Raw genomic sequence first — 15,123 nt, forward strand, 5'->3', positions numbered from 1 at the left:
AGTGACACAGTCCTCAAAAGTAGCTCACCGGGTCAGCACCAAATTAGCAGTTTTCTCTTCTTTATCTATATCATGTAATCACCCGTTCCTTCTTTCCCAGAAGAACTCCTTGCTTTCCCCACATGAGCAAGACACTCTTCTGGTTTCTCCAGTCTGTCCTCCCTGTGATACAACTCCAAGACCCCAAATAAAGGAATAAAGGGCTTTGTTCTTTTCCATCTTTGCCTTCTTTGCTCAGTTGAAAACGGGGGGGGGGGGGGGAGCTACATTTCTTTAAGTCCTAAAATGATGCTGTTGTTTTTATAATGATTATCATAATTCTACAAATAATAAATTTCAAAATGGGAAAATTCAACACAACTCTTTAGATGATGAAACTTGGGGTTCACAGGGAATTACAGATGCTTTAATCAGGAATTTAAACATGACTACATTTTTGCTTAAATTTTATGTCACAACTAGCAAAACAAGTATCCGTGCTGTAAAAACTACAGCACTCCTACTACTAATTTCCATAGAACTGCAAGGGGATTCTTTACTAATAACTTTAAGATAAAAAGATTTGAAGTTGTACACACCTTGATATAACTGATGTCAAATGACCTCTCATTCCAAATCTGCAAAACAGAAAGACAAAAAGTCTGAATTGAAAGTGAAATGTCAGAAAGTGGGCATTATCATTCAGACACCACTGCTCTCATCATCTTTAACATAATCTAAAAAGCCATTGTGTTCTGGGGCGCCTGGGTGGCTCAGTCAGTTAAGCCTCTGACTTCGGCTCAGGTCATGATCTCACAGTTCATGAGTTTTGAGCCCTGCATCGGGCTCTGTGCTGACAGCTCAGAGCCTGGATCCTGCTTCAGATTCTGTGTCTCCTGCTCTCTCTGCCCCATTCTCCACCCCTCTCAAAAATATGTATTAAAAAAGTTTATAAAGTCTTAAAAAGCAATTTTTCTTACTTTATGGAATGTCCTGTCCTTGAATATATAGACATGTTATAAGACAACATAATTTTTAAAATTAAAACAGTTTTTAAAACCTTGAATATCTGGTGGATATTTTTTCAAAAAGTCACTTATTCCAGTGATTTCTAAAACTAGAATACCCATTCAATCATTCAACAAATACTGACAATGTAATGTGTGCCAGGGACTAAATTAGGTGCTGGAGCCTAACAGACATGGGGAGTGCTGCAATAATTCTTACAAGACACCAGCACACCTAAAGCCAAGCATTATAGGTACATTGTAGAAGTAATTTTTTTAAGCACACGTAAGATCACACGCAGTGATGTGCTACAAGACAGAGGAAAAATTTTTTTTTAATTTTTTTTTAATGTTTTATTTATTTCTAGGGGAGAGAGAGAGAGAGAGACAGCGTGAGCAGGGGAGGGTCAGAGAGAGAGGGAGACGCAGATTCTGAAGCAGGCTCCAGGCTCTGAGCTGGCAGTCAGCACAGAGCCCGACGCGGGGCTCGAACCCACGAACCGCGAGATCATGACCTAAGCGAAAGTCGGACGCTTAACCGACTAAGCCACCCAGGCACTCCATGACAGAGGAAAATTCTTAATGAGGATGTACAACTCTCGCTGCTTTAGAATCACCAAGGATGAGGTTTTAGAATTAAAAGAGAACATCCAAGACCTTGGTTTTGCAGCTGAGAAAGCTATTAATCACAGAGATGGCCTAGAGTCTAGGCGCTGTAGCTCATTTAACTCTAGGGATACAGGAAAGTATTTATCAAGTAATCCCCTCACTGCAGCACGTGAGTCTAAAAGAGATGTGAATTACCCACTCTTTACCAGAAACATTTTCCAACGGTGACTTTACCATAATAAAATGCTGCTTAGATCCAAACCTACAGTTAGTTTCACTACAGGTTAGAAAATACCCTGACACTTAAGAATGTTCTCAAATACAAACTAATTTTCAATTATAGTTTGGAGAAAGATAACAAAAAACAAAGTCGTCTTGCTTCTGGCTCCCTACAGCCCCTGATTTATCCCCATCTCCCCTTGTGATAACGCAGTTTCTCTGCCTGGTTTCTCTCTCTCTCTCTCTCTCTCTCACTAAACTCCTTAAAGGGCTTATTAATCTTGGCATCCCTGAAATACAATAGTCACAGGGCCTGTGACATAGTAGGAGCTCAATAATTGCGTGCTGACTGCTGAATGCTTTTAAAATCAATTTTGACATAAGGCACATTACTAAGCAAACATGTACGAGACCGCAGCATGTGTGTGCCAGGGGGCTGGAGGTACAGTGCCTCCAGCCTGCCAACAGACCAGCCGGGAAGACATCATATTTTATATTTTCCAAATCGTTACAAGGTGTTAAATAACAATTTAGGACAGGGTAGGCAGATGTTAGCCAGCCTGCCAAATCCAGCCCACCATGTGTACTGTTTACAACCCAAGACCCAAAAATGGTTCTTACAATTTTAAATGGTTACTTTTTAAATGGCTATATAATTACCTACATAATATCCTTAATACTGCCTTTGACCCACTAAACCTAAACTATTTACTCTCTGACCCACTAAGAAAAAGTCTGCCACCCTCGGGTTTAAAAAGATAGAAGATTCGGAGAGCAAAGTGAGAGCAATCATTAACTGCATGGTAAACGTGGTGTTTTTGTGCAATGAGAGAAAAAGGGAAAGCTTTCAAGAAGGAGAACTGGGGCTGGAGTGGTACCAAAATCAAAAGTAAAAAGAAATGGTAGTTCAGAGAATGTATACACTTAGTACAGTTTTCAAAAGGGGCTCGAATTTGGATGGAAAAGAGGAGAAATGAAAGGTCACATACTTAATTTGTTATCAGATGCCAACGGAACAGATTAGTCTCATGACCACAAAACGGCCAGTCAACAAAATGCCACAGAATCAAACCGCTTTAAGAAATTTCAAATAAAGTCCAAACGTTAACCAAGGTTTAAATACATTACTAACCCCAATATAATCAATGTCCAAATCATGATAATGCTTGGCGCCCACAATCCAGGTCATGACATAGTAGGCAGTCAGCTGAAGACTGACGTAAGGCCAGTTGAAACCTTTTCCCAGCCATCCAGGGAATGACCACGGCAACCCTGCAGGAAGCAAAAGGTAAAGGTAGGGTGGGTATTACAGTGCTGGCGACCATCCAAAACAAGGCAAAAGAAACCAAAAAGAACACAGGCTAACCAAAAAGCCAATGCAGATCTTACTAGAGGAAAGATTATATACCATGCATGTATTCTCAAAATCCTTTCCAGTGTATGAACTCAGCAACTCCTTCCTGAGCCCTAGAATCAGGTTCCAAAGTTCCAATTGCTCTTTCAAGAAAAAGAAATAAGAACACAAACACTCTCTTGAAGATACTCACCCATAGAAAGAAATGTAACTCAACATGCCTACCGCCTGCTATACGGATATTTAATATGCAATTTCTTTCCTCTGAAGTCAAATCAAGGAGTTCTTCTGAAAGGCTTATGCTTCACTACTCCTATGGGTTAAGTATAATTCCTCTTTTACTAGTACATCTTCTTAAAACTTAAGGTTCCTTGATACACTAACTAGTCAGATAATTAAATTCAGCAAAACTAGTTTGTTCTCCTATCAATATAAATGCCAAAGTCTCAACAGGAAAATACCCCTTTGTGGGATGATATAGATCAAATAACCCACATTCTTCCAACACCCTAATTATTATTTTTCAGTAAGAAAATGAGAATAGTAGAGGAGCACTAATTACAACTCTAAATCCTAATTTTGTTAATAAGCTCAACTGTTAAAACTCTCAACTGTTAATATATATTACTAATCTAATTCACACCACTGAAAAAATTCAAAACCAAAAGAACAAAATGCTTATGTTTCTAAACTCAGGAGGAATGAATGCCTAAGTGTGAATCCCATAAGACATGTGACATTAAAATACTGGAACATTTTAAAACAATGAAATGCCAAATACATTCTAAAGGCCCACCATGTGTAAGTCTTTGTTAGAATTGGTTCAGCATGCTGGAATGTCTACATTCAATCGAGAACTGACCATGAAAGCGGCCCAGTGGGTGAGTATGTGCTGAAGTCAACGAGGCTTCTTTTTTCTACTGCTCACAACATTTCTGGAATCTCTTACAAAACGCCATTTAGAAAGAACACACTGACTCCTCTTTTTTTTTTTTTTGTTTTGTTTTGTTTTATTTAGAAAAACTCAGGCTTGTCCTTTGATTGTTGAAAATGATTTTGAAAATGACTTGAGATCAAGCCTATAAAATGGGTTCTCATCGATCTCACTCACACTGAATATATAAGCCTGCTTCAAAAAATCAAATTCATTTCAAACGATGGAAGTATGTCATCACTGTGTGTTCTGCAATATCTACGGGTGTATTCACGGCTACACGAAAACTGTAAAGTGAATACAGTAGAAAGAGTTGAGAAATCATCCAGTGAAGCTGCCGCCAGAGCTTAAGCTCTGAAAGGACAGAGTTGGGGGCCGGACTGTCAGGTATCCCCAGTGCCTAGAACAGCTCCCACCACATCGTGGAAGTTTGAAACACACTTTTATGTGCACCTCTTCTAGAAACGGCATCTGCTACTGCATGTAACACATAAGTTCACAAAGTTGGGATGTACTATGGTACCTAATTACAATTTTCTAAATAGTATTGCCCTTTCATAAATGTTGATGAGAAATTTTGTTGAGGAAAATAGTTTAGCATCACAAAAACCACCAGAAGAGAATTAGGTCCTATATCTGAATTTGGCATTTACTGATTATCTGACCTTAAGTCAGTGGCATCACCTCTCTAAGCCCCTACTGCTTCTGTGAAATGGGAAGAGTAGTATGCTCTACTCCAGAGGTATTACATGTAGAGAACAGATATAAAATATAAGGGCAAAGAAAGGATCAAGCCTGGTACAGGCTTTGCTGCTGGTAGGACAATGGAAGTGTTAACATTATTAGTACTTCAGTATTAACAGTAACTCCATGTAAAAAATTCAGAATCTGAAAGTTAAACAGACTGCAAAAGCATTGCAAACTTCACTCCTTACCCATGAGTATAATATTAGGGTTCCGCTTCTTAGCTTCCTTCATTAACCACCACTCATATCCTCGGAAATAGTTTTCGTCTAATGCATAGTGCATGTGGGAGGGTTCAGTGCCATCTGTGTGGGAGAGAACAAAAGAGAAAGGAAACCACCCTTTAATAAGGTGTTTGCTAGGGCCCCTGTCCCCTAATCACATACATATTTCAGAGAAGATGTATTCCGGTTCTAATGCTGATATGGGGCAAATAAGAAAAATCTTAGATAACTTGACAACGAGTGATCAAAGCATATTATTTCATCTTTTTTCATTACTCTAAGTATCGTTCGGTCTTGAGAAATAAAACCACAACTTTCTGTGATAAGCAGTGTTAAGAGAAGTGCTATGGACTCATGTAACTGAAGGGTCCTATGATTACATTCTCCTGGGCTTTTGCTCTGGTCTCTCTGCAGTTTTCAAGTCTCCACGTCCAACTCTGCGTTCAGATCACCTCGGCTTTTAACTTCTCAATCCCGAGAATCTTGAGCTCCTAAGCCCCATTCTCACTGCCGAGGCCTCAAGCCTATAACACGCCTTGTTATACCAACACAACAGAGCTCTGAGTGAAAAAAAAAAGGAATGAGTATACATCTACACATCCCCTCTGTAGGAATATTCTACTCTAACCTCCATAGTGTGTCAAGGTAGATAACTGATGTCCTGGTATCTGTCCTCACATGTCACAGTTTACAAACATCTGCCCTTGTTAGGAAGGGCCTCACATGGAGGGGGCCTTGCCTCTTAAAGAGAAACATCAGAATTTCTAAGAACTACCTGAAGAAGTTCGCTTCAGCAGACGAAGATGGCCAGTCATTCTCAATTCTGCATCAAAGGGCGGACAAAAAATACATGTCCTCTTACAAAAACTTGGGGAGTCTGTTATAGAGGTTTCTTTTGTTTGTGATTTGCAGTTTTTTTCTTTCTATATTAATTAAACACTAGCGCCACAACAAAGATATATCTCTTTAACAAAAGTTACTCCTGAGTCACCAACAGGACCACGTGTATGGAGACAAAACTGTAAAGTTCACTACAGTGGAATCTGGCCTGGAAAAAGCAAGCTGCAAAATCACTGGGCGAATTTTCTTCTTCCTGTACATTAACTGACTACATGTTCTACATAAAGTCAATCAAAATGGTGACAGTGAAGATTGAAAATTTGATGGCAAAAATTATTTTGTTTTTAAGAGAAAAAAGCTGCATCTCTGAAATACTGAAGACCTATATTTTTGCCAAATATTTTATTTAAAGCTAATAACATAATAACATTTTACACGCTTTTTACATTCAAAGTTTTCTTTAATTTCTCAAGAAAAGCCCATCTCTATGATCTGCCTAGTGAATATAGCTTTTTAAAAATTGTGGTTTTGTTTACTACCAATTAATTCAACCAAATGAGCAATCTAAAGTCCAAATGCCTCTTTATGGGAAAAGTATTTTGATATAATATTTTTTGAAGTAGACTCAAAAAGGAACAATATGAATCTACTCAGCAACAGTCAACATAAAAAATGTTGGCATCATTTACACTCTGATTCACAGTCCTGGAGGTTAGGTAGAGATTAAAGTGCTGAAGGAAAACAAACCTGCTTCCCCCCAAGTCTCCTACCTGTTGTCTGCCCATCACCGCCTATCTCCACTTTTAGAATATGCAGCGAGGCACCGAAGTTTGGCTGGGAAAAGAAGGAGGAGTGTTAACCCTGATTCACGGCATGAAGGACAAACACAACAGTGACTAATGACTGCCTTTGGTTTTATGGATGAGAAAACCAACTTTGAATCAACAGCCAGTTATTCCAAAATTAATTTTCCGTTTGTTTTTTAAAGCTAGAAATGTGAAGGGCAACCAATTCTCCCGCTGAAATTCACCATATAGTGGGGGAGAGGGAGGGAGGCAAACCATGAGAGACTCTTGAATGCCGAGAACAACCTGAGGACTGATGGGGGGGGGGAGGGGGGAAGGGAGGAGATGGGCACAGAGGAGGGCACTTGTGGGGATGAGCACTGGGTGTTATATGGAAACCAACTTGACAATAAACTATTTGCAAAAAAAAAAAGAATAAACAAATAAAAATGTTAAAAAAAATAACCTAAAAAAAAAAAATTCACCATAGCTTCAAAAATCTCACAGGTACCATTAAATAATTACTTTTTTCATTACCTTAAAGAGATAATCCAATATTTGAGAACGATAGGGCTCCGGGTAATTTACTAGAAGTCGGGAGGTTGCCTAAAAAAAAAAAGTTCAAAAGTGTGAACCAAACAAATCCAATCATGCACGTGTTTCCACAGGGCTCATGTGGGCCACCTGGAATGTCCATATTTAGCCAGCTCTTGGGTAAAGGTGAGCTGCGGAAAATCATTTCCCAGGTTACTTGTATACCTGTCTTTACTTTGCCCATCACTGGGTGAATAGGGCTGTCATTTGTCCAACAGCTAAAACGCAAATTCGAAGTCACAGCATGTTTCTCTTCTACTGAGATGAGGGTGTTGGGAAGTAAGCTAACTAATTCTATTGATGAACCTCATGACTACAAATTTGTCTTGAGGAACTTAACTCAGAGAGTGGTTATTAGAGGAAATGAAACTTAGGGGCACCTGGGTGGCTCAGTTGGTTAAGCAGCCGACTTCGGCTCAGATCATGATCTCACGGTTCATGGGTTCGAGCCCCATGTCGGGCTTTGTGCTGACAGCCAGCTCAGGGCCTGAAGCCTGTTTCAGATTCTATATCTCCCTCTCTCTCTGACCTTCCCATGCTCACGCTCTCGCTCTCTCTCTCTCTCTCTCTCTCTCAGAAATAAAAACAAATTAAAAAAAAAAAAGAAATGAAACTTTAGAAACTTAGGTTCTCTATCATTTATTTACTTATTTATCTGCTTCAGAGAGAGAAAGAGAACAAGAGAGAGAGCGCACGCAGGAGAGAGGGGCAGAGTGGGGGTCAGGGGAGAGAGAATCTTAAGCAGGCTCCAGGCCCAGCGCAGGGCCTGATTCAAGGCTTGATCCCACAACCCTGGGATCACGACCTGAGCTGAAATCAGGAGTTGGACTGAGACACCCAGGAGTCCCTTGGTTTTCCATCATAAGAGCATTTGTCAACTACAATATCTGAGGGCCAGGATGGAAAGGATCAATAACAGGTAATTTTGTCCCCTCAACATCTTGCAGGAAATTAAGCAGCAATGCTGAAAGGAACCGATACTCTCCCCATCTTTACTAGAGATGTATAAGTGCCATTCCTGTTACAAATGATCACACAATTCCCAGGCCAAGGGGTACTAAGGAAACATCACACAAAACCTGCATCAGAAGATATGGAAAGATAGAGGTGGCAGCTGTGGGGATGAACACTTGATCACGTCTAACCCATGACCAATGACTGCACCAACAAAGCTGTCACAAACCCAGCAGTGGACCCATAATGTATCTTTTGGGGAGCAATACACATAAGCGGAATAAAAGACATAAGTTTTAACATGAAATAGCAGCATGTCCGTAGGCTTGGAAGCCAAACAGGCTCCAGGTTCAAACCGCTAACACCAAGGGCAAGATACTTTTATACTCGACGTCCTGTTCTGCTCTCATGTGTGTTACCACTGACCTCCTAGTGGCACTTTTCATCTGTCTCCCTCACACCCATCATTTCCCCAGCCCCTGCCACTGAGACACAGACCCATGGAGCTACCCTCTACTCACTTCAAGTTCAACACCTCCCCAACCAAACATAGCACTTTTTCCTTAGCCTGTTCCTTCTCCTGTGTTTGTTATCTTAGTAAAGAGCAACATGTGCCTAAACCATATGCCTAAACCATAAACTTAGGGTCACCCTTTCACCAATTTCCCATTCATCTTCAGTCACCAAGAGCTCCTTAATATCGCTCCAATCCATCCCTCACTGCAACCCTATTTCCTTCATCCGGGACCCCTCAGTCACGACAAGAGCCTAAATGTTCTCAGGGCCTCCCATCTGCCTCCCTGTATTCTAGCTTCCACACCACTAGCCAGAATAATCTTCCCAAAATGCAAGTCTAACCATGAATGTACTCCGTTTAAACCTGCCAAGACGTCCCCTCCACCAAGAGCTTTCAGGATAAAGTTCAAATTCTCAGTTTTATACCCAGATCCCTTAATTATTTGGATCGTAACTCGTGACACTTTACCTAGTACCACTCTCATGTCTTCTATCTAGAGAGACCAAACCACTTCTCTTTCTTCTGTCTGGAATGAATTCTACGCCCTCATTCAGCCAATTCCATTCATCCTCCTCAGGGAAGGCCCCCCTCTGTCCCTCCCCACTGGTCTGATGTAGGTGCATCTCTGGCTTCAGGTCTACATCTCTACCATAACTCTTCTAACCTGGCCCCCTACTCACGGCCATACTTCTTTGTCTCCCCTGAGTTTCTTGAGGACAGGGGCTATGTTTTACTCAAGCTCATATCCCCATTTATTCTCTTATTCAGCAAACATTTATTTAACATCTTTTATGGTACTGCTTGTTGCACTGGGACAGGCAACAGAATATAGGCAGCTTTGAGTCAAAGGAAGCCTGCATCCTGACCTCATCACTTACAAGCTATGTGACCAAGGGCACACTGTTGTAAAGCAGGCTATCATACTCCTTAGAACTCCTTTAGCTGTTCTAAGGCTAAAATAAAATGTATATAAAGGACACAGCACAGTAGCTGGCATACAGTAAGCTCTCAATAAATGATCAGCATTATACAAAATGTTTTTAAAAATACAGTCACTGTTCCCAAAGAGCTTACAGAACGGTGGAGCCTCAAGTATTAAAGTAGCTCCTCTTTAAGTGAATGAACACTGTCTATGCACAATAACCTATCCTTGATCAGAGGTAAACGTTTCCCACCCTGAATGATGTCATGAGAGTGGTGTGTTCTGGGGGCGGGGGGCGGGGGTGGGTGGGTGGCACCTGAGAGGCTCAGTTGGTTACGCGTCCAACTTCGGCTCAGGTCATGATCTCAGTCCTTGAGTTCAAGCCCTGCATTGGTCTCTGTGCTGACAGCTCAGAGCCTGGAGCCTATTTTGAATTCTGTGTCTCCCTGTCTCTGTCTCTCCCTCATTGTCTATTGCTCTCTCAAAAACAAACATTAAAAAAAATTTTTTAAATAACCCATTTGGGGGTTATTTTGCCCTTTATGCAATCCTATCCTTAACACAGAGTGTGCCAACTGTAAGCAAACACACCAGGTCATTATGCGACTGCAAGCCTCTGTCATTCTCAACACAAAAGTGTCAGTCAATGGCAACAGTGGGTTCAGAGCAGTATAGCCAAATGTTGAAATGCACCATCAAAGAATAACAGATTAACAAATTACCAATCACAGTCCCTGAAAAAAAGCCCTGGAGCTGTTTACAAGCAGCCCAGGAAGAAGCCTTAGAACATAGCTGACATAGGGTAAGTTCTCAATATATTGAGACATTTTATAACCCAAGTTAAGTTTTTCATGTAAAATCCCTGGGATAACTTCCTCAGTTGGGTCTGATCAAACAGGATGATACTGACGAAATAACCACGTGCCGGATGTCACCCTAAGCACTGTATATCTATCTTCACAAGGCTCCACCAGGTATCAGTCTCCCCAGAAAAGAAACTGAGACCCTGAGAGGTAAAATAGCCTGCCGGTGGCTGTACAGTGAATGGCAGGGCCCAGAACAGACCCCTGTCAATTTGCTTTTAAACCCATGCTTTTTTTTTTTTTTTTTAATGTTTATTTATTTATTTTTGAGAGACACAGAGAGAGAGCAGGAAATGGGCAGTGAGAGAGGGAGTGGGAGAATACAAAGTAGCCTCTGGGCTGTCAGGACAGAGCCCTCCTCCATCAGGCTCAAACTCGTAAATTGTGAGATCATGACCTAAACGGAAGTCAGACACTTAACCAACTGAGACACCCAGGTACGCCTTACACCCACGCTCTTAACTACTGCCCCAAACCGCCTTCCCTAGCAGATCTGAATATTAAAGGAGAACATTCCAAACACTACTGCCACAAACTGGTCTTTGTACCAGGGACTCCACCCAGAAGTTTAAAGTGGTGTGCAAATATCGTGCTGCAACCATTTTCATCTAATCAATAATTATTAAGCATCTAAGATGAGCACCTCACTACACACACGGACACTATTGAATGTATGAGAGTTTCCTACTCTGAATTATGTAACTATTCTTCTCATTTTAATAATTTTAAACTGAGTTAATAAATATAAAATAACCAAAGATCTCCATTTTCCAGCAAGTTTAAACACTCCATTTAATGCCACGAGATACTAAGACTGATGGTCCCCATTTATTGAAATACTGGCTGTTTTAGGTTTAAACCACAAAAAGAAAGATGGTTGTAGTAAGGGACACACACATTGGCCCATTGTTCAGTTTACCCTCAAATATGCCCCAGCACCTTAGAGTAAGGTTGTAACTTCAGAAAATAAAAGCATAAAAATCAAGAAGAGTAAGTTGAATTAGGGAAAAGGTCCTGCCCCCAACCCACCTAACCTGCAAAGCAGGTCAGATCTGTGATCAACTACAGACCAGGTTATCCATTCTAGTGTAAGCCCCAAGAGTGTGCTTTTTTTTTTTTTATAAAGCAAATATCTGACTCAGGCTTCGATTGCCAAGGCATCTACTTTTCAACAATTATGTTTTATGGGATGTGTACTTAAAAATAGTTACACTAATCTTTTTGGTATCTTAAAACCTTAGAGTTTTGCAAGTTAAGTTCAATGATGCAAATTCATTTACTATATAGATCACTGCCAAATATAAAATATTGAAACATTAAATACCGAACAGACTTATCTACTTTTGATTTCTCATAACAGAGAAGCTAAAGATATTTGGATTTGTTAGTAAACATGCCCTGTGCTATAATGAAAACTGTTATTTTTTTTTAAAAGGCATATGCCTCTGAAACTATGAAATGTATTAATTTGCCAGTATAATGTATATTGGCTAGTAAACAGCTCACAATTGCTGACTTAGTAGTTTTCACTAAACATTAAAATTTCTAAGAGTTAAGACTTCTAACTAATATATGTAATTAAAAATATAAGAAATAAGGGAAACATCTCTAGGCAAGGAAAGTAGCATGTATTTTAGCTAAAAAAGATATGAGATAGAGAGATGCATTTTGGTTAAGGCAAATGAAAGTAATTTATTCCTAACATACACAAACTAAATGGATATAGACAGCAGGGGGAAAAGAGTAAGAGGAGAGAGAATTTTACCATGTGTAGACAAGTTAGCTAAAAATGAAATAATTTATTATAAAGATTTTTTCAATAAGCTTTAATAAATAGAGTACTTCTGAAAACTAAAGCTCAATTTTCTTTCGTCTGCTAAAAGGACAGTTTTCTTGGGAGCACCTGGGTGGCTTAGTCAGTTAAGTGTCCAACTTTAGGTGGATCGCAATGCACCCCCTGACAGTTTTTCTTTTTTGGAATGCAAGTGTCTAAGGGCATCCTCTTCAAAGATGGCGATTTCAAATAAATACACTGCCAGCCACATATCTAGATAAAGACTCAGACTATGGGGTGTGGTGGCGGCAGCCATCTTGTTTTAAAGATCTTGGTGGAGGGGCACATGGGTGGCTCAGTTGATCCGTGTCCAACTTCGGCTCAGGCCATAATCTCCCGGCTCCTGGCTTCATGCCCTGCGTTGGCCTCTTTGCTGAAAGCTCAGAGTCTGGAGCCTGCTTCAAATTCTGTGTATGCCTCTCTCTCTGCGCCCCTCCCCCGCTGATACTCCGTCTCTCTCTCACTCTCTCAGTAATAAAAAACATTAAAGATCTTGGTTGATTTCAGTAACTGATCATGTAGACTGCTTGTTCTTTCTCTTCTTGTACTTTAAATTCTCGCTCTTAAGTTTTAAATTCACCAATGAGTGAGCCCACGATAAAAGCAGACCTCAGGTGTTCTCTCTCTCTCTCTCTTCCCCCACAATCTTTTTTTTTTTTTTAAGTTTATTTCTGAGAGAGAGAGTGTGCCTGCGAGTGAGAGCACACACATGCCCACATGAGAGGGAAGGGCAGAGAGAAAATCCCAAGAGGCTCCATGCTGTCAGCTCAGGGCCCAACTAGGGGCTCGATCTCATGGTTCGGGAGCCGAAATCAAGAGTTGGAAGCTCAACGACTGAGACACCCAGGCGGCCCCCACCCGGAATCTTGCTGTGTGGCCCCGGTGTGCCACGTGCTTGCCAAAATCTGTGAACAATAACCCCCCCCTCCCTTTTTATTTCCTCCGAAGTTTCTTGATGATTATTGCCGAGGACATCTTCTCTTACAACCAAAAAAAAGAGCCATAAGGAAAGTCTGGTCACAAGACTGATTGTCAGCACAAAACAACCATTCAGCAAGCAAGCAGTCAAGCTAGTTCTGAACGGTGTCTGGATATACACGCTCCATCTGACTCCACCCAACAAACAACCCATTGAAGAGTTAGGCCTTAACGTTATCCAATAAAATCAGCGCTAGCTGCGATTTGGGCTACAGTGGAAGAGAATAAAACAAAGACATGAAAAGGGTTACAAAGGGCATGTGACAGAAATTTTGTCAGAGCCAAGAACAATCATGCTACTAAAGCTCCCAGGCCAAGAGGCCGCCTGTCGGCAGGACCAGGGAACTCAGACAATTGCCCACTGTGCCCGCACAATTTTACACAAAGCTGGAATGGCCCAGTCTCCCTTCACAGAAGTCTTACGGGACACCTGGGTAACATGAACCCAACCCAACTGTCACAGCCCAGAAAGGATTAAGACATCACAAGTAAATACAGGTGACATTCTGGATGGGATCCTGGAACAGAAAATGGGCATCAGGAAACAAATAAGCAAATATAAAATATAGATTTTCATGTCATCAATTCTGGTTGTAACACATGTTCCGTACTCATGTGGGATGCTGATAACAAAAAATGGCTGCTTTGGAAACTTCTGTGAATCTAAAACTATTCTAAAGTTAAATTTGCTTCAAAGGAAAAGGTCTCTTAATACCTAGTATGAGAATCAACTGGTGTATTGGTTGAAATGCACATTCTCAGGTCCCAATCCAGAACTACAGTCAGAATGGGAAGTACACTTTCATAAGCATACCAGGTGATTCTTATACACTCTTAAGGTGGCAAGCCACCTTGGCTGTTGACCCAACGTTTTCCCCTCCCTGCACACAAAAACAGCCACTAATGGGACGCACAGGCAGACTTTTCCAGAGGGCAACTCGCCCCACCTTGGCCCTTGACCACTGCCAAGAAACAAAGCCCACCAACAGTAAACAATCCTAGACTACCATTTGATACTTGAATAGCCTGGCATTAAAAACGACAGTCTCAGACTGGCCTCTTACCTTCCTAAAAAGGCCTTAAGGCACCTGTCTTGCCTCCAAACAATAACATACTGTGCAATGGCCCCTCTGAAGTTAGTCAGTTGTACCCTGTCCGACTCCCCGATCCGCACTGAGGGATCCTTTTGGAAAGACAGATGCTCCCGCATCCCTGGACATTTCTGGAGCGACCCTCAGGAATGCCCTCTCCGCGGCCCAGGAAGCCCAGGCTGAGACGAGAGTGATGGTGCGAGCCCTAGCCTTGCCACCATCTACACCTGTCACTTACACTACACACACGACACCTCCGGATCCTCGTCTATTAAAACTGTCTCTACATAGGGGTTCGTCTAAAACGAGCAAGCTCCGGTTCCAACCCTGTAGGCGCCCGGACCTCCGGCCCAGGGACAGCTGCCCGGAGCCGGGCCGCGACGGGAGAGCGTCGAAACGCCAGGCTGCGCCGCGGGGGCTTGTGGGGCGCCCCCCGGCAACGCCGGCGCATCCCACCGCCCGCCGCTCACCCCGCCGCCGCTGACCGCGCCGATGCCATCGAACTCCCGGCCCAGCCCGTCGGAGTCGTCCAGCACGTACGCGCCGCCGGGTACCAGCAGCGCGCACAGCAGCAGGGGCACCGCGGCGCGGCCCGCCGAACCCGCGGCGGGCGTCATGGCTTCCGTTCGGCGTTGCCGGGAGGCCTGGAGTAGGCGCGCAGCCATTGTGTGGGTC

At 42.0% G+C, this 15,123-nt stretch overlaps 1 protein-coding gene across 1 annotated transcript in view; it reads right to left on the reverse strand.

Annotated features, from left to right (window-relative positions):
- The window catches only part of GALC (galactosylceramidase), a gene marked incomplete at its 3' end in the record, with an annotated part of 56,187 nt that extends 41,074 nt beyond the window's left edge, over nt 1–15,113 (reverse strand). The window contains exons 1-6 of the mRNA XM_039232478.1: nt 14,919–15,113; nt 7,233–7,301; nt 6,681–6,744; nt 5,038–5,151; nt 2,947–3,086; nt 579–617 (exon numbers count right to left, since the gene is read on the reverse strand). Of these exons, the coding sequence (XP_039088409.1) occupies nt 579–617; nt 2,947–3,086; nt 5,038–5,151; nt 6,681–6,744; nt 7,233–7,301; nt 14,919–15,113 (621 nt within the window). The remainder of the gene's footprint in view (nt 1–578; nt 618–2,946; nt 3,087–5,037; nt 5,152–6,680; nt 6,745–7,232; nt 7,302–14,918) is intronic.
- Nucleotides 15,114–15,123: the final 10 nt, after the last annotated feature.

Source organism: Hyaena hyaena, unplaced genomic scaffold, assembly GCF_003009895.1.
Source record: "Hyaena hyaena isolate Hyena2069 unplaced genomic scaffold, ASM300989v1 scaffold_67, whole genome shotgun sequence".
NCBI classification, from domain to species: Eukaryota; Metazoa; Chordata; class Mammalia; order Carnivora; family Hyaenidae; genus Hyaena; species Hyaena hyaena.